This window comes from Panthera pardus, unplaced genomic scaffold (genome assembly GCF_024362965.1).
Source record: "Panthera pardus isolate Hobbes unplaced genomic scaffold, ASM2436296v1 HiC_scaffold_13, whole genome shotgun sequence".
NCBI classification, from domain to species: Eukaryota; Metazoa; Chordata; class Mammalia; order Carnivora; family Felidae; genus Panthera; species Panthera pardus.
Genome location: NW_026526688.1, coordinates 15,434,036 through 15,453,241, shown reverse-complemented (window position 1 = coordinate 15,453,241; position 19,206 = coordinate 15,434,036). Strand labels below are relative to the sequence as shown.

General features: G+C 50.7%; 1 protein-coding gene across 1 annotated transcript in view; it reads left to right on the top strand.

Annotated features, from left to right (window-relative positions):
* Positions 1-19,206, top strand: part of ENPP6 (ectonucleotide pyrophosphatase/phosphodiesterase 6) — a 120,497-nt gene that overhangs the window by 84,934 nt on the left and 16,357 nt on the right. Inside the window, exons 3-6 of the mRNA XM_019422316.2 lie at positions 293-404; positions 9,650-9,791; positions 10,722-10,901; positions 13,821-13,958. Coding sequence (XP_019277861.1) covers positions 293-404; positions 9,650-9,791; positions 10,722-10,901; positions 13,821-13,958 — 572 coding nt within the window. The remainder of the gene's footprint in view (positions 1-292; positions 405-9,649; positions 9,792-10,721; positions 10,902-13,820; positions 13,959-19,206) is intronic.

Genomic DNA, 19,206 nt, shown 5'->3' with positions numbered 1-19,206 from the left:
CCCTCTGCTCCAGTTAAACAAAATTTAACTATAATTTTATAATTTTATTTATATATATATATGTATATATATGTGTGTGTGTGTGTGTGTGTGTGTGTGTATATATATATATATATATATATATATATATATATATATACACATACACCAACTGTCAACAATAGTTTCTTCTATTTCATGAAAATGAACAAAATTTATATTTTGACTAATGGTGTTTGCTTCCTGAAATAGGCTCATAACCCTACCTTAATTATTGAAGAAGGTAACCATTTGCCATCTTTTTCCTTCTTAGGCTGTGAGGTTGAGATTCTTGGTGTCAGACCTACTTACTGCCTAGAATATAAAAATGTCCCAACGGATATCAATTTTGCCAATGCAGTGAGCGATGCTCTTGACTCCTTCAAGTAAGTGTCCCAAAGTCTTAGTCATACCATTGTTCTTCATGGTTTTCAGGACTGGTAATGAATGCTAAAGTGAATTAAGAAGGTTTGGCATGGGTGGAATAATGTCTTAGAAACGTGGTGAGCCTCTTGCATGGTGAGTGTTGACTACTACCAGAGAATAATTGTGAGTGAGTCATTTCAGGTAGGGGCACTCCATGTAAATGTTGAATTGGGAGCAAGAAAGTCCCCAAGGGTTTGGGACTTTCTTTTTTATGTTGATGGACAAGAGAGAAGCAAAATGAATGTCAATATCTCTCTAATTTAAGATTTAAGGGAATACTTGTATTTCAGAAAATATCAATAATTATTTGGCCAAAAGGAAGGATCTGTGGTGAGATAAATTTGGAAAAATTGCCTACTCTACCCTCTTCTTGGTAATGTACGAAACACATTAGCATATTAGCACATAGAACCTTTTCTTCCGCTCCCACATGGAACAATGACACAGAACTTTAAAAGTGTAGAAATAAGTAATGTTGTTCTGAATAGCACATAAGAGTCCGTCAGAGAAAGGGCACCATCAGAGAAGGGGCACCTGGGTGGCTCAATGGGTTAAGCATCCTACTCTTGATTTCAGCTCAGGTCATGATCTCATGATTCGTGAGTTTGAGCCCTGCGTTGAACTCTGTGCTGACAGCACGGAGCCTGCTTGGGATTCTCTCTCTCCCTTTCTCTGCCCCTCCCCTGCTCAGGCGCTCTCTCTCTCTCTCTCTCTCTCTCTCTCTCTCTCTCAAAAATAAATAAATAAACTTAAAAAAAAGAAAAGAAACTGATCAACAGGAAAGGTCAGGAGAAAGCTTCAAGTCAGTCTCAGAAGCTACTAGAAGTGAAAGTCAACTTCACTTCTACTTGAAAATCAGCAACCAAGGGGGTCTACTTGAGAAATCAGCAACCAAGAGGCTAAAGATGCTGGGGGCTCTCGGACTTCTAGGGCTGGATTTGAGATCCCCTTGGCTGTTGAATGAGTCTCCTGGGTGGGATCAAGGCAGAGGGCCCGTAGTAATCAGCGTGGAGACCAGGGAGGGACGTTTATTCTCCCAGGAGGAAGAGCCAGGTTCCAAGCTTGCAGACCCCGCGAGCCAGCATATCCTAGGTGCTGTGTACAGCTCACTGGCACTAACTCCATGAATTGGCCCAGAGCTGAGATTGCCCAGGTGTAGAGTTGACCGATCAGGAATCCCATTCTTGCCATCACCACCTAACCATGGCAGAGAGGAGCAGTCACCCCCACGGAACTACACGGGGAGAAAACAACACCCCTGCCTTCGTTGCTTCTTTGAATAATTCCACGTCCGTGAAACCCATCAAGACGGTCTTTTGAGGCACAGGAAGTTTCAAGCTCTGACAGGTTGGAGAGGAAATAGGTTTGAAATACTTTAAAACTGAGATGTAACAAGTTTAAAAGTTTAGATTTTTTTTCTGGAGGGAAGAGGGAAAGGGCAGGGTCTGGGAACTTTAAATAAATATTATGAAATATTAAATAAATATTCTTCAACATATGGTTTATAAATCATATGTGTTATATGATTCTGCCTCCTACCTACTCTGCTTTCTTTCCCTTGCCCACAAGGGCTGGAAACCACACACATGATGAACTGGAATATCGAGTTGCAACCCAGTTTGTGCAAAGCCGAACAGCACCACCTGCCCAGCGGCTGAGCGGAGCTAGAACTCTGGAACAGCTCTGTGTCTACACCGTGCTATTTCCAACACATCCGAAATGCTAGCCACGCCCCACCCACCCCCCACAGCCTGTCGCTGTGCTGAATGTGAACACGCGAAGACCTCCAAATAACCCAACACTCTATACGGGAGCGTAATCTTTTACACATTCGTTTTGCTTTGACAGCTGAATGGTCCCAACTGCATACAACCCAGTGACTCACAGGTAGAGAGTCGCACAGTCACGAGAGACTCAGATTAGCCCCGGCCTGCAAGCTGGCCCCTCAAGCAAAGTGTCTTGTCCCGAGGCACACCAGAATGCAGGACGAGTCGGTCCTGCACTCTGTTTCCCAGAGAAGTTTCTGTTCCTGTTTCTCTGTTTCTAGAGAAGTTTTTCTTTTCTTCTTTTCAGGCAACATGACAAAGCCATGGAATGCTGGGGAGTAACATCGTTACCTTAGAGCACAGCATTTAGAGAGGGGAAAGATGGGGGTGGGGGTGGTTGTGTGTGTGTGTGTGTGTGTGTGTGTTTAGCAAAGGCACTGGGCTCCCCTAGAGACAAGAGGCTGCAAAGAACTGGAGTCTAGGAAAGTGGCCCCAGGCTCAGCCTCTACCTGGTGTAACCTGCTACCACATTGCTCATCTTGGCACCACTCACACCGTAGTCCGCGTAAATGGCCTTGAGCTGCAGGGGGTGGCATTCGCATAGTCTATAATGTGAAGGGTGCTTCTGGAGTTGGGCAGTGGAGGCCCGGGCAGGATGGACTCAGGCCAGTGCGGTTTTCTTGTGGGTTCTTCACACTGCCAAAGTTAACAGGGCCACCAGAAACCCTCCTGGGAATAGTGGTTGGAAAGGTGGAGATCCACAACTTCTAAAACTAGTCAGGGCTTGAAATGAGAGGGGGCGGGAAGAGAAGAAAAATAATATTCCAGACGTTGCTTATTGCCTGTGGAAGGCAGTGAGATGATTTAGGCTCTCTTGCAAAGAAAAAGAAGGTGCCTCCTTCCGCCAACCTGTGCGTTTTGAGAACGTGTCTCGTTACTTTCTTACAAAGTAGACTAAAGGAGTGACATTTGTGGACCAGTAGTCGTCCAGCCTGGAACAGTCTGGAACAGTTAAGACCATCTTGCGTGTAGCAGCTTATTCATAGAAGAGTGTGACTCAAAGGAATTATGAGTTTCTCATGGTCTGTGTGTTTAGGCAAAGATGTATTATTATTTACCTTTCCATCAGCCCCCAGGGAAGGAGTAGGTTTAGGCTCCCTAGCTCACCTCTTGGTTTCTGCTCAGTTCTATCCCAAATTCCTAGCTATAATTGGAAGAGTACTTAGAGTTCTCACACGTAAGTGTGCAAACACAGGCACACACGTTTCTCCTGATCAGCACTGCTGGTAGAGTGCCTTCGTCTTCTCTGCTGTTTAGTCTGAGAAGCAGAAAGAAAGGGATACAAGATAGATAGGCTTTCACAGAAGGCGGTTAATTAAGATGGACCCAGGGACAGCATTTCAGCAAAGGGTCCCGCTCAGCCAAGAAGCTGCATGTTTCTGTAGGAAGGGCTAATCCAACTTCCGTGCTTGACCTGGGCGTTGCCATCCAGTGCTCATGAGGCTCTAGGGATCCAAGTCGTATCCGTGGGAGACGCCACCTTAGCACCTGGAGAACTTCCAGTGTGGAGGAAAAGAGAAGAAGAGGATTATTTGTCCTCAACAGCCAACTGCTAGCACTGTGTCAAAGGGCTCATTGCCATCGGCCCATTTTGCCACCTCTACTGTGTTACGTAGATGTCGTTCTCCCCCCGCCCCCCCCCCCCCCTTAAGAGGAGGCCAGTGACTCTCCCAGAGTTACGCACCTCGCCCCGGGGTCGCACACAGCTAGCAGGTGGTGGAGCCCCAGCCCAGTTCTTGATGAGAAGTGCCTGAACGCTTCGGTGTCGACTTCACAGCTGTCCTCCTGGTCTACACCCTTACCTGCAAGGTGCGCTGAAACCGCATCAGATGGAGAGGATGTAGGGGGTGGTCCCCTTGCAAGCCACCCCTGCGTGGCTGCGCCGGGCCTGGGGCTCACGAAGGCCTGAGACGGGATGGCGGCCTCGGCCTTCTGTTCGCCATGTGACACGTTCAGCAGCACGCAGCCCCCATCACGAGGGACTGCTGCACCACGCACCGCACCTGGGGCCTGCGAGGCCGCACCCCTGCCCCGCAGCCACCACAGGAAGCGGTTTGTGACCGCATCACTGAATCCATGGCGGAAGCTCTCATGGCGGCACAGGCACGCTCCCGCGGACAGAAAAGAGGGGCGTGAAGAGCTCGTCCAGGGGGCAGGGGGCAGGGCAGCACCGTGTGAGCCCTGGCAGCCGGAGGCGGCCTTGACGGCTCCCGGGCTGGTCCCGGCAGACTGCCTGATGCGGCCTCTCCGAAGGGCTGGTCAAGCGACAACCGGGCCGTGGGAGCAGTGCACGCGGCTGCCGTCCGTTGTCAAGCTCCAGGCTGTGTAAGACAGCTCCAAGGGAATCCTTTGGGGATCCCGGGACCTCAGTGCCTGCTGGTGCCTAGAAAGGAGCGGACGGATGACCAGATGTTCTTTCCGCAGGCCACCAGGCGGCTGGTCCACATGTCCCGGCCTTCGGCCCTCCTCCTCGTGGACTCTGAGGGAAGGGGCTCAGCACACAGGGAAAAGCCATCCGGGGGCATCTGGAAGGAAGAGAGGCATTTCTCTCCCTTTGGCCAGGCGTCAAGCACTTTACAAACCTCAGCTCATTTAAAACTCGGTGCAGCCCTTTGTGGAGGTTTTTCACATGGCAAACTGAAGCTTGCAGATGCTTTTGCTTTTCTTCTGAGACCTCCAGGTTAGCGAGGTTCACATCTTTGAACCCAGATTTGTCTAATTCCAATTCCCTATCAAAGTATAATTTTCAAACCTAAGCCTCTGTCATGTGCTCAGTACATACGAATGCGAGAATTATGCCAGAGTTCAAATTACTTTATTGCTGAGGGAATCAGGAGATGACAGGGCTGGTTAACTGCAGAATATGAGAAACGCACACACTCGAAGAAAATGAATGATGGAGGGTGATGGGATGTGATTATCGTTAGATGCAGAAATGCTTAATAACTTAGAGGACAGTCCAACCATGATCTTTGGGACTGTTTTCTCCATCAGGCAAATGGAACCTTCATCTTGCTGCTTTCCTACAGGTTAACAGCTAAGTTTACACAGTCCGGGCTCTAGTTGGTCATAAAGTCTGGTGACCTGTAAGCAAGTTTACTAGACCCCATTCTTGTAGGACACAGGAAAGACAGGTAGCTGGCTTGGGGGGCCTAATTTCTAAGTTTTGGATCATTTTTTTTAACTGTTGATAACTCCAACCATTCCTTTGAATTGCCCCCCCCCACCCCTGTTTCTGTCTCCCTGATTCTTCTCTTTCCAACTCACTTCAGTAAGGAAAATGGATGTGAGATTATGAACTTTTACACGGAGGAGAGATCTGGACAGCATCCTGAGATGATAGGGGATCTGAGTGTCCCTGAAACTCCAAGGCTGGGAGCCCCTTGCAGTTCTCAAGTACTGGGCTGACAGCCACATGTCCTTTTGGCTCCGTTCCTGGACCCCTGAGCTGTAAATTATAAATGGCCAACAACAGGTCTGCAGGCATTTCCAACCATCACTCCTCACCCAACTGCTCCGTTACAAATGAGCCGACCTGTGATGGAGACCAGATCCATGTGGAAAACAGCTGGCGACCAAGAATTTGTCCGCTAAACTCCAAACAGGCGAGAGCTCTCAGCCCTTGAAGACCCAGGACCCTAATGAATTGATGAAACTCCAACCTAGAAATCTTTCCCAAAGGCACATTTATAATCCCTGAATTGCCAGCATCCCAAATCCGGTGTTCCTGGCACCTGGGGTTGACAGCTCCCTGACACAAAGCCATCAGCTAAATCTGTGATACTTACCGGCTTTCTGGTCACATACTGATTTGTGAATCTGGTGAAAAGCCTGAAAGAAACAAGCCAAGTAGCTGCGGTATTAAGGGAGAGATCCAAAATGCAGTGACCTAAAAGCATTCCGTTGAACTTTAATGCAACGGTCAACCTTGTTTGTGAAATTTCCCCCACCACGCAAGCCACACCTTGGAAGTGTGTCCACTTGAACACAGGATATACGGCATGAATCTGCACATTTGGGAAGCTACAGATGCAAGAGCATAAAGCAGCTAAAGGCTGAGGCTCAGCTGAGGGAATGACTTTATGGAAGTTTCCATTCTGTTCATTATTTCATCAGTATAACGAACACAGGCCTCAAACAAGTTTAGGGATGTGTATGAAAATGCCATTACCTAGTGAGAACTTACACCCACTGCCCACACACTTATGGGACCCTGAAGTGACTTTAAAAAAAATGTTTTTTTTTTTTAATGTTTACTTACTTTTGAGAGAGAGAGAGAGACAAAGCACAAGCTGGGGAGGGGCAGAGAGAGAGGGACACAGAATCTGAAACAGGTTCCAGGCTCTGAGCGGTCAGCACAGAGCCCGACGCAGGGCTTGAACCCACGAACCACTAGATCATGACCTGAGCCGAGGTCAGACGTTTAAGTTATTGAGCCACCCAGGCGCCCCCGAAGTGAGTTTCTGTTCTCTGCTGTCTATAGATGGATTAGTCGTTCACACATTAGCGAGTCTGAATAATGATAATATCACTTGTGAAAAACACCTAACCCAATCCCCATTGTGGAGGAGCATGGTAATGGTATTTGTTAAAGAAGGTCCAGTTTGCTTTGTTCTAAAAAGAGAAAACAACACTTAACTAACAATTTCGCTTAACTTGAAACCAATTTGCCCTCAAAATCATAAATGAAATGCTCCTGAGGGCACGTAGTAGCCCGGGACAGCATCATTAAAGAGCGTGCCCTCTTGGCAAGTATGACCATAATGAAGGAAGACGCCAGGCAGAGCATCCTCTGAAAACTGCCCCCCAGGGCGGCGAACGGAGGAGATGCAGACTTCCAAAAGGCCAGGCTGGTAGAATGTTCTGTCCTTGGAGGCGGAAGGCTCACATTTCCATTACTAGCTATGTCTCTGTGAGGCCTTGAGTAAGTTCTAGAATCCTTCCTGACCTATCTCCTCATCTGCAAAATGTGCAAAGACTTTTCTGTAGGGACGTTCTGCACAGAATTCAGGGGCACACCAACCCACAGGCGCGCAGGGCCGTAGCTCAAGAAGGGACTCGGTTTCACAGTGCTGCCTCACACTCGGCTGTCCTGGGGTTGGCGAGATTCTTACACGAGAATAAGGACCATTTCCATAAGAAGTCTGAGCAGCACTCTGCCCCATTGGCACAGGCTGTCGAAGTCTTCCAGAGTCCTCGGTGGTTGTGGTCAGGGTCTTGGAGTCAGCCCGGTGTGGGTTCGAGTCCTGGCCCCGTCTTTCACTGGCTGTGTGATGCGGGCGACTGTATGGAGCCCTCTGTTCGGCGTATTCCTCTCCGAAGGGTTGCTGTGAGGGTTAACTAACACAATGCAGGAAAAGCCTTGAACGTAGTGCCGCAGAGCAACTGCCATTTCTTGAGCACCTACTGTTCGTAGACATCCAGCTGGCAGTTACAGAGCGCCTCCTGAATGCCAGAGACAGTAGGCTAGAACTGAGCCACGGGGCAGGATGACTGGCCACCCCCCTGAAAGAACTTCACAGCTCAGAAAGGGAGAAGGAACATCGACATATAGCACAGCATGGAACAGCCTCCCCAGGAGATGAGCCCGGAGCGCTACGGGAGCACCTGGAGGGCCGCCCAGCTGAGCCTGGGGCATCGGAGCCAGCTTCCCGGAAGGGACGACATCTCGTCCGAGGCCTGGCAGGTGGGCAGGAGCCGTGTAACTCCGGTGGTGCAGACCATGCTCTCCAACTTCCGACGGGATTTTCCCTCCTCCGTGGATTGCAAAACCCGCGACACGGCTGGCTCTGAGGACACACCTTCTCCCGCTCATGTTTCCAAGTGTTGGGGCAGCCACATCAGGAGGCACCGTGCCAGCTCATTTGTGCGGGTGCATTTAAAGTACGGTTTTTCAACAGACACAAGGCAACCCACCAAGAGTATTATCAGCCCCTGTAAGGTCTAAGGAAAAGAATTCGCTTTAATTTCTTTCGCATTTGCTTCCACTTTTGCCAGTTTCGATTACCGCCCACCGCCACCACCATCATCATCATCATTGGCAACGAAGATTGTTGTTCTGTTCAGCTGCTTCGGGGCACTTGTAGGCAAAGCCCGAGCTGGGGAGGGAGAGGTGGCAGAAGGCACTGGGTGGAGGAGGGAGTGCATTCCCTGGCATTTTCTCTCCTCCCTGACTCCATAGGCCTCCGACTCCAATTTGGATCACTAGTTCCCGGTCATTCTTAGCCCAGCATCAAGGGCTCGGATAATTGGTACTCTGTCGTTATTACTATTATCAGCACTCTGGCCAAGACGGTTTTTCCAGAACCAGCATCTTCCTGGGACCCACACAAGTGTGGTCACTGTTAGAATTCACTCTATATCCACACTGGAGCTGACCCTTCATAGGGTAAATGTCCCTACAGGGTAAGTGGCTACCGATGTCAGGCCCTGAACACTAACCTGTTTGCATCCCACAGGGTTGCCCTATAAACCTTGTTCTTATTCTTGCCAGTCAGTTAAACACACAGTCTGGTGTTATATGCAGACATTTCCCTAAAGTCTAGCAGTAATCGAACAGTCCTTATTTATTTATTTATTTATTTTTAAATGTTTGTTTTGAGAGAGAGAGAGAGCGCGCGCACGTGAGCTGGGGGGTGGGAGGCAGAGAGAGAGGGAGAGAAAGAATCCTAAGCAGGCTCCACACTCAGACAGAGCCCCATGTGGGGCTGAGATCAGGACCTGAGCTGAGAGTTGAACACCCAGGCTCCCCTGGAAGGAACAGTCATTGTTTAAATGATTGCCTCTAGTTGTTCTGATCTTCCAATGGCAGCAGGTGGTGGGGCGGAGCTATGAGAACTGTCCCCTTCCTGTTACCACACCTTCCAGCTCCTGGGGCGTGGTGAGCAATGCCACAGCAGCCCGGAGGGGAGACAACCCACAGACATGCTCTCTGACTGTTGCGCTGAGGTGCTCAGGACTGGCCTGTGTGTTTTGTTTTGTTTTGTTTTTTAACGTTTATTCATTTTTGAGAGGCAGAGAGAGAGCACGAATGGGGGAGGGGCAGAGACAGAAGGAGACAGAATCCGAAGCAGGCTCCAGGCTCCGAGCGGTCAGCACAGAGCCCGACGCGGGGCTCGAACGCACAAACCGTGAGATCGTGACCTGAGCTGAAGTCGGACACTTAACCGACTGAGCCACCCAGGCGCCCCATGGCATGTCTCGATGCAGTAACTGTGTCTCTCCCTTGGAGATCACCTCGTTCATTCTAAGGTGTCGGCTTTGCCGGGCCCACAGGTCAGGGTTTGGGGGATACACCAGTGTCGCCGCTGCTGGGCGAAGGGGGAGGAAGCTGGTGGGCGTCCCCCTTGACTTCACCTCTCTCCCCCTGCTTCCTCCAGGAGTGGCCGGGCCGACCTGGCAGCCATCTATTATGAGCGCATCGATGTGGAAGGCCACCACTACGGCCCCTCCTCACCGCAGAGGAAAGACGCCCTGAAGGCCGTAGACAGCATCCTGAGGCACATGACCAAGTGGATCCAGGTAAGCCCGAACCGGGCCCACTAGGCCGGTCTTCCCTCTCGTCACTTTCTTTCTGTTTGCTTGGCTGTCATAGCCCTCAGCATCTTCCTTCTTACTGTTGTTAGCTGGCGAGGCCGGCACAAGGCTGCGACGGGTCTCTTTTCTTCACACGACCCCTCTTCAGACACCAAGAGATCCCTTGTTTCGCCGCCAGGCCCGCAGGACTGGAACGACCAGATTTGCATTATTACCTGGAGCTGGCGAGATGGCCCAGTCCTTTATCAGACCTAACAGGCCTGGTAACCGGGTTCAAGTGGGCATGGAAAACAGACCTGGGTTCTGTGCCTGATTCTGCCACCCCCTTGCTGGATGACTTTAAGCAAGGTATTATTTGTTAAAACCTTCTGAGCTTTATTTTCCACATTTGTAAAAATGGGTAAGTGACAGTCCCCACAGTACCACACAAGCTTGTTGAAAGAGCCAAAAGGAAATGAAAACAGAAAGGGTACCTGGAGAGGCAAAAGCCCAGTAGGAGTGGGGAGCGTGCTCTCACAGTCCCCCTCCTCAAAGTGCTTCTGTGGTGATTCTGAACTGCCCTCATCAGGGCAGACAAGCACACGATTCAGTTTACAACTGAGGACCTCTCCTTTCCCCTGTAACTTACAGTTTAGAACACTTCTTTAGGGGCGGCCTGGGTGGCTCAGTTGGTTAAGCATCTGACTCTTGATCTCGTATCAGGTCTGGATCTCAAGTTCATGGGCTCATGGGATCGAAACCCCGTGTCAGGCTCTGTGCTTGGGATTCTCTCTCCCGCCCTCTCCCCCCCCCCCCCCCCCAATAAATAAATAAACTTTAAAAAGCCCACTTCTTTACACGATTTCCGGAGTGAGAGCGTCCTCGGCCTTTCCGTGGGCCGAGGGCGCTGTCCTGACGGCCTTTGTCCGCCCACAGGAGCTGGAGCTGCAGGACAACCTGGACGTTATCATCTTCTCGGACCATGGGATGACTGACATTTTCTGGATGGACAGAGTGATCGAGCTGGACAAGTACGTGAGCCTGAGCGACCTGCAGCGAGTGAAGGACCGAGGGCCCGTCGTGAGCCTCTGGCCAGCCCCCGGGAAGCACTCCGAGGCAAGGAAGCGCCGGCCGTGGGCGGAAGGGGGGGGGGGGGGGCGTGGGCGGAAGGACGGGCGGGTCCCACGAGGGGAAGGGAGAGCTCCACGCCCTTCTTCACCGTCGCTCTGGGCCCCACCTTCGCCCCGTGGCCCTCGTGCTGAGGTAGAGCCGAGCCAGGAGCTGGGCCTCCGGTGGCCGTGCCACTCACTTGACCTCTGCCCAGTGGCTCGCCCTCCTGCGTCTGCCTTCTCTGAAGCGGGCACGATGGCACGTGCCGCACGCCACGTCGGTGGAAATTCAAGGAGGCGAGGGGGGTGTGCAGTGCTTAGCGCGTTAAGCCCTCCGCCCTCCGCCGGGGCTGTTTTATGACCGGCCAAGACGCAGCACTTCCCAGGCCACCCTGGGGGACAGCGGATGCGTGCAGAGAACGCTCTTTCTCTGGAACAAAGCTGCCAGTCTGATTTGTTTTCACCAGGGACGTGGACATAAGGATGTGATGAACGAGCAGAGGCCGAGGCCCTGTGTGCCACGGGTCAGCTCCTTATCCAAGGAGCCACACCGCTTGGGTGCAAATCCCAGCCCTGGCGCGGACTGCTGTCCCGCGGCCCCCCTGACCTGGCCCCGCTGCTGCCTCTGTGCCCGAGCCCATGGTGGTGTCGTCACAGCCGCCTCCCGGGCTGCTGCGAAACACACGGAAGCAGGCTGCACCCACCCCAGGGACGACGTACATGTCCCTTGTTACGGCGATCACCATCGCGAGGGGTCGTTCTCAGGGGGGCGTGTTGAGGCCCCACAGCGTGCTCCCCACAGGCACCGCCCTCCAGGAGCTCAGCACCCAGAGAGGACTGGACCTCTCCTTACCCTGCTCCGCAGTCATTATCTGGCAGTTCTTGCTAAATCACGACGAGAAAGTGAGGAGCAAGCGGAACCGTTGGCCGACCGCTTCGCCCCACGTCGCCCTAGTCCCCTTAAGTGTACGCGTTGGGGCTTCTGCCCGCTCCCAGGGAGAACTTCCTGCTCTGGACCCGGCAGCGGATCTCCTCCTCCGGGGAGGCTGGGGCCGCTGCCGGTGGAGGTGCCAGAACAGGCATTGGGCGGCCCGGTGCCTCCGCCCACGGCAGGGACCTACTCGGCGATGGACGGTTGTCGGTATCGATGGAGCACTTCGCACAGCGGGCCGGGGTCTCTCCGCTGGGCCCCGTGGCCCCCTGCCACATACACGCCCACCATCTGTCTGTCTGGGGGTTGCCAACACCGTCCCCAACAACGCCACCCCCCCTCCAGCCTTGTCCCGTTTCCTAGGTGGACGCCCCGTTTTGTCAAGTTCCGTGCGCAGGGGGCGGAGGTGCCGAGCCGGTTTGCCGTGTCCGCACGAGCTCCCTCGGTCTGAAGCTGTGACGCGTGCTCCACACACTGGCAGGTCCCACAGTAAACGGCTTCTTGCGAGGAAGTTCTGCTTTCTTGGCAAGGAAGAGCATCCGTAGCTCCCATCTGGCGCCCAGGGACGCGCCGCCCCCAGAACGCTTGCGCGCCGGCAGCTTGCGGGCCGGGAACAGCTTCTTCCAGCGCGGCGTTCGAGCCAGGCGGTGCGAGCCGCCTGAAGCAGTTGGTGGGTCGTTTGCGAGTGGGGGCTGTGTTTGGGTGACGGCTTGTCACGTGACGGACACAACAGTTTGCGAGTTCTGCTGTATGTCATCAGATTTTTCGCTTATCCCAAATCTGTGTGCAAACGCATCCGCTTTCCTTAAGAACCGTGGCTTTTCTCCCGTAGGAAGTCAAGTGGGGTCATCAGAAACCCTCTGCTAAACAGCCTGAAGGCTAATTATACTCCAGATTTGCGTTGATAAACTCAATTCTATGTTCAGTTCTGCCCAGGAATATATGCCCGACTTGGCAAAGGGCCAACAAGTCCGGCTCAACCAGTTGATTTGGATGTTGGCCATAAGCGTTTCAGCTGCTGCTAAATATTGGAAATAAGTACAGAGTTTACACCCTCATCATGAAATGAGTAGCGTAGTGAATGGCAGACAATCACTAGAACTTTCAAGATTCAGGTGGAGGTAAGACGTGCTCTAGGTCAAGTCAAAGAACAAATCCTCTTTCTTTGATCTTAGTGGTATTTAACATCAAGCAGACCAACTCCTCACTTGCCTTTTAATTTTACTATAGAGTTTTGGACATACACAAGTTTTGTAATTTGTGTATTAACTCTTGAGTAGACAAATTATTATAAAATTATTATAAAATATCAGAGTATAAAGGGGCATCTTATGTTCACATGACCACTGCTCATGGTATCTCCTGTATGTCTTCCCAAACCCCATCACCCTTTTTTTGCCCCCTCGGAGGAAACTACTCTCTTAAATTATAAGGTATCATTTCCTTAATTCTCTTTATGGTTTTACCATAGATGTCTTTAGTTTTATAGTTATTCGGAGCTCAGGTAATAATAACAGTCCTGTCTGTATTCGTCTGCAGCTTGCTTTCTTTTCTCAAACCGAGATCCCCGAGACGTCTCCAGGTGTTCTATGTAGCTACAATCCATCCATCTTCGTTGCTGTATAGTATTCCACTGCAGACCCCCACCTCCATTCATTTTCTCCCTTCTGCTGCCGCTGGGCATTTGGGCCGTTCCAGTCTGCAGCATAAATCCCTCTTCCTGTCTACAGGTGCACAATTATGAAGCGTTGTCACTAGATCTCTAGAGCTAACTTGGCAGGTCGGGGGTATGTGATCTTCAGCCTTACTAAATAAAGTCACCTTGTTTTCTGAGACGTACAGAAGTTTCTCATTTTTATGCAGTCAGACCTGTCAGGTGTTTTGGTAGTTTCTTTCTCCGGTCTATAAAGTTCTCCCTCTCCCCCAGGTCCAGTAAATACTCACATGGAGTTAAGAGAGAGAATGCAAAACTGGCCATTCTTGTTATTTTTGCAGGTATATAACAAGCTGAGAGCAGTGGAACACATGACCGTCTACGAGAAAGAAGCCATACCCAGCAGGTTCTATTACAAGAAAGGGAAATTCGTCTCTCCTTTGACTTTAGTGGCTGATGAAGGGTGGTTCATAACTGAGGTAATTATAAAATTATGGCACTATGTTCACTAGACAAATTCTATCAAACAGCTGACGGTAAATAATTACTCAGCTTTTGCACTTAAAATGTTTTGTTTTCACTTAAGTGTCCTTCATGGCATTACTTTAGAGACTCCAAAGTCTTGGTCAGGTGACTTTGTGGACACAAACCGTAGACTCGGCCCCAGAGGCACATTTAGACTTCCTGGCTCCAGACTTGCTATATTTTAACAAACTAGCCTTAACTCAATTACCCAGGCTTGCACTGTAACCTATTCGGTTTAAAGCAGAACGATTACCGTGAACCAAAGCAATCGCTTTAGGGCGATGAAGACCAAGGAGGGGCTCAGCTTTGCTTTCTCCTTGAAGGGAAATGTTCGGCAAACAAAACTCCACAGATCCAGGTCCCCAGTTGGCCCACTTGATTTTACCGAGGAGCTGACCTTGCCTTTGGGGTCCAAACTCTGATTGCCTCGTGCACGAATGACGTCAGCAGTTCCTGCTCGCTGGCCTGGACTGCAAGCTCTCCAGGCTCTGGGATCAGCTTCTGATCTCGGGCCAGTGTGGGAAGGCTCTGGCCTTCAGGGAAACCAAGGTCAAGACGTGTCTAGAATCGGTTCGTGAAGAGGGTGTGCGTGGGTTACCACAGACATTGAGTTTGAGGATGGCTGGCAGACAGCCCAGACTGCAGGGCAAAAGAGAATGGCAGGTGTTGGCACATGGGAGCCATTGGTTGACATCAGGGAAGTATGAGGACGCACGACTAGAGTTATCTGCCGGAGAGAGGGCAGGCGGTGATCAGCAGAAACACCGGTCAGGCAAATGGGTGGAGGTCTAGGGACCTAGGTGTGGGAAAATGGGGGTTCCCTGGCATGAAAATCGGTGACTCAGGAGGACTGAGTCATTCCTGTGTGCTCTCAGAGAGAGGCATCTGGTCACCGAGGAAACAAAACAGACCCAGTTAGAGATGTCAGTCTGCACGGTCCCGAGGCCAAGCTGGGCTGTCTAATCACACTTTGGCTTCCACACCATGTGATTGTAGAAGTTTCCAACAAGGTCCCTCTACCTCCTCCTGCTCCCCTCCTCTGGGAACCAAAATGCTTCTTTCTTCACTTTATCACGCCGTTTGACATTTACCTGGAGCGCGATTCTTCTAGGCTCCTGGCATTTTCATTTGTAATGATTTTCTCGCAGCTTTGCATTGAACACACATGCAGCCAATTGGGTCAGCTGGGTGGGTGCCTGCACGACTTTATTCCGTAAAGCCAACTTGGCAAGCCACTCACAAGAGCTTACAGTTTGAAACTCTCTCAATTTAGGAAATTCTGGTGGAATTGCTGAGTTTCTCAAACAAAGAGATGATGACGGTCCATCTGGTTATCTGTCACACGTGTCTTTGCATGATTATTTGCATCTGTTGTTTACCTTCTCATACTTAGCTGAAGGCAAGGGCACTGAGAAGCTGGCTCATGGTAGGGAGGGATTACCGAGGTGATCTGGAGTAATTTACGGGAAGACAGTCTTAGTGGGAAGAGTGGGGAGGCCGGAGACACTGCCCAACTGCCGAGGTACCGTCTCAGTTCCAATGGGGGAGGCCCTGAGCCCCTCCAGTAGGGTAGGATGGGCAACAGTGAAGCTGCTCTAGCTGTAAGTGCTTTCTAGAAGGTGCGCATCGTGGCAGTAGCACATCCAGCAGGGAGATGCACGTTGCTTCAGTGAGTGACTAAAACATAGCGATGGGGGGACCTGGAGGTATCGGCACGATGCTCTTGGTTATAAGCCACAGACCGCTTGAATAACTGTGCCTTAACTAGTAAAGACTTCCTACCTCACATAACGGGAAGTCTGGAGGTAGGCGGTTCTAGGGTTGGCTCATCCAGCAGCTCAATCACGTCCATCATATCAAGGCCCCGGTGGTTCTTTTGGCTTTCCCTTCAGGGTCACAAGACGGCTGCCGCAGCCCCGAGCATCACATCCCCGCAGGTTCTCCCAAAGCAGGAAAGAAGGGGTGTAGCTTCTTGTATGTCTCCTACTTTTATTAGGGAGCAAAAAATACATCCCAGAATCAGGGGCAGATACTGGTTTCATGGGACTCTCACAGTTATAAAATTTGGGGGGGGTGTCTCTCTTTAAGAAAAGAATACATAATTATAAATATAAAATTAGGTGTAGGCACTTGGAAGAAACCCACGAGAGTGAGAAGCCTTGATGCATAAGCTTCTTTAACTGCACTGTACATCCGCTTCTGCCCAGACCCCACTAGCAAGCCTCCCCCTGGGTCTCATCCATCAACTCAGCAGCGTGGCTAGAAAATTCCTGCCTTGAGTCCGCTTTGGTCCTGAGATCTAACATACGCTGCAGCGTGGACCAAGGCACCACAGTCGCAAGACAGAAGTGATACAGAGGCTCTGGAATGAGGCGCACGAGTCCCTGAAACTTAGATCACAAGGAAGAGGAAGTGAGAGGAGAATGAAGACAAACTTGGTGACTAGCTGGCGGTGGCCCGCTCACAAAGCCCGGTGACAAATCTGATGCGGCCTCATCACCGCCTCCCCGACCTCCCAACACCCCTCCCCTCTGCACTGAGGGTCCAGGTATCTGCTCTTCTGCAGGAAGCCAGTCAAATCACGTGTCTTCTGAGGGCGAGCCACATGGTAATTATGCACCATATTGCATACTGTGTTACATTATGTTATATTTTGTACATATCACATGATTACACACATACGCATACATATGTTTGTGTAAATCAGAACTAAATCAGTTAACAGGGGCCGCCCAGTGTTTCACTGTATGCTTTTAAGAAGTGGGGGAAGAAGCCACAAGAACAGAAAGGAAGAATGTTTAACGATGGACAATCGCTTGAAAACCTTTTTGAAAAATATAGAATTATTTCCAAAAGGAAATTTGAGATGATTTTTTAAATATTTTGAAGCAGAGAGTTTTTTTGTTTTGTTTTGTTTTTTAAGAATGAAATCAGAAGTAAGATAAACAGGATGTGAAAAAATAAGATTCTGGAAAGATTAGTGTTGACCCACCAAATACAGGGACCATCACTGTTAACTCACCCAGCTTTAATTAGTACTGACCGGTGCTATTAAAAGGAATCGACGTTGACCACGCCTGGTTCACTAGAAACTTTACAACGACTCCTCCCCCGCAGTTTCAAGGACACGAATACAGTCATTGCACCTTTTGCAGGTAGTAAACCCACGAAGAAACATTTCTTCTTAAAATTTTGGTCAACAACAATAATAACAGTTATCCTGAATGAAGTACCTCCTGGCTACTGCGTCTGTCCCTCCCGATGAGTCTGCGTAGAGGATATGGTTAGTCCTGAAAGTAACGCACCGCAACGTGACGTGGGACGCTAACGTCACTCTAGCTTCCTAGCGGCCAGCTCAGAGATGGTGGCCTTAGTGTGCCTTACAGTGTCTGTGAGTAACATAAAACCATGAAATGTTTCCCTGGCAAGTCATGGCCGTCCCTGAGTCCTGAAAGAAATTAGGTGTCTTTCAGTGACTCCTTTTTGTACCTCAGTTTCCTAGATTGAATGAATGCCTTCATTTTACTCCCCTCCTTGAATTTATGGATTTTTGTCCCAAGACTCACAGGTGAAAATTAGAATTTCTGATTCTCCCTTGATAGAACATAGGGTTTTACCTCTTTGTTTTCTGAAAAACCCTAAAGACGCATGTCCATCCGTTTCCCTGCTGTCTTAGACGTTCTTCTGTTACACCTTTCTGTTGTTCGTTATACTTCCTTGACCGCAGAGAATCGAAAAACTCCATTCTGTATCTTTGCTCCTGCTCAGAGCTGGGCTGTCGCTCTCCCCACGTGGTAAAAGAACGTTGTGTTTTGCTCCGTCACCTGCACGGCAGTGCGGGGCACAGGTGATGACGTTTCTGAGCTAAACCCCACTTGGCGTCTGCAGCAGGACCAGCTCCTCAGCCCGGAAAGCCGTCTCCCTGGCTCTGGGTGTGGATAGCAGAGGAGTCTTTTTTCTGGTTTCGACACGATTAGAAAAACAGCTGAGTCAGGACGATTTGGTGCTGGTTGGGGCCAATAAAATAGAGCCGCATCTCCCCATCCTGCCTGTCTTTGGCCGCCATGCCGCAACATGCAAGATTTGGCTTCCCTGGCGACACTGCCCCTCCCATGTAAACACCAACTTTTTGCTACCGATGTAAGCCTTGCAGACTCTAAGGCAGCTGCTCTAACGGGAAGACTTAACTGAGCTCATTTTTTTAACGGTCACTTAGAGAGCTGTCACTGAAAAAGATAAAGACGGGGAAACAGATTTAATTTGTCACCTAGAATTGCACGATTACCCAGTGTGACTGCTGTTGCTGCCGCCGAAAAAGCAAGCTCCCTGGCCAGTGGCTCCCCGCAGCTTGCTTCTGCTCCTGCATTCTTCAATATCTGGACTGGATTTCCGACTACAGCCAGTCCTTTCCCCGGCTCTCCTCCTGCAAGGGCGGCAGAGGACTAAACACGAAGAGGAGAAAAATCCAGGCCGCCTGCCGAGGTCCAGCCCTGGGCTGTCACACCTGCCAGGCTCCTTTCTTCAAGAGCTTCCTAACTGATGTCCCCACCCCCTCTGCTCCCTAAGACCTGGTCACTGTCCCCTGGAAACCTCTTGGCTTGTGCTTGCCAGGGGTCAAAGGCCATAACCCTTCAGGAACCCCCCCTACTGTCCAGTCCCCAGGTTTCACTTACCCCTGCTCCATCCCCCTCTGTCCTCCAGGGGGCGCCCGCACGCAACGGATTTGGTCAGACAGGGTCGTCCCACTGCCTTCAGGAGGCAGGTCCAGTGATGCTGCATGTCCTTGGCATATGGGAACGTCAGGAACAACACGGGAAAAGGCAAAGCGGGGAGGTACTGAGGGTAGTTTCCGCCGAACTCAAGTGCATCCTTCCACCCTCCGCGTCCGTTCCTCCGTCCACATGCAGCTTTGCCCCGCTATCCGGAAGCGGAGCGTTCCTGTGACAGCTTCCGTAAGCAGAAACGGCGCAAAGCAAAGAAGCAATTACCATTAATTTATTTGGAAAAACTTATGAGCTTTCCCAGGCCCCCCCAAAATGACCTCTCTCAGGCTTTTCTGATACCTTAGGTCACCTCTTGCTAATGGACGCACAAAGCAAATCGACACGAAGCCCAGATGCTCACAGGAGGGGTTCAAAGCTCTGGTGGTTTCCAGGGAAGGAGCTGTTCAGGTACGCGCTGCCTCTGTAACGGCTTACTGCA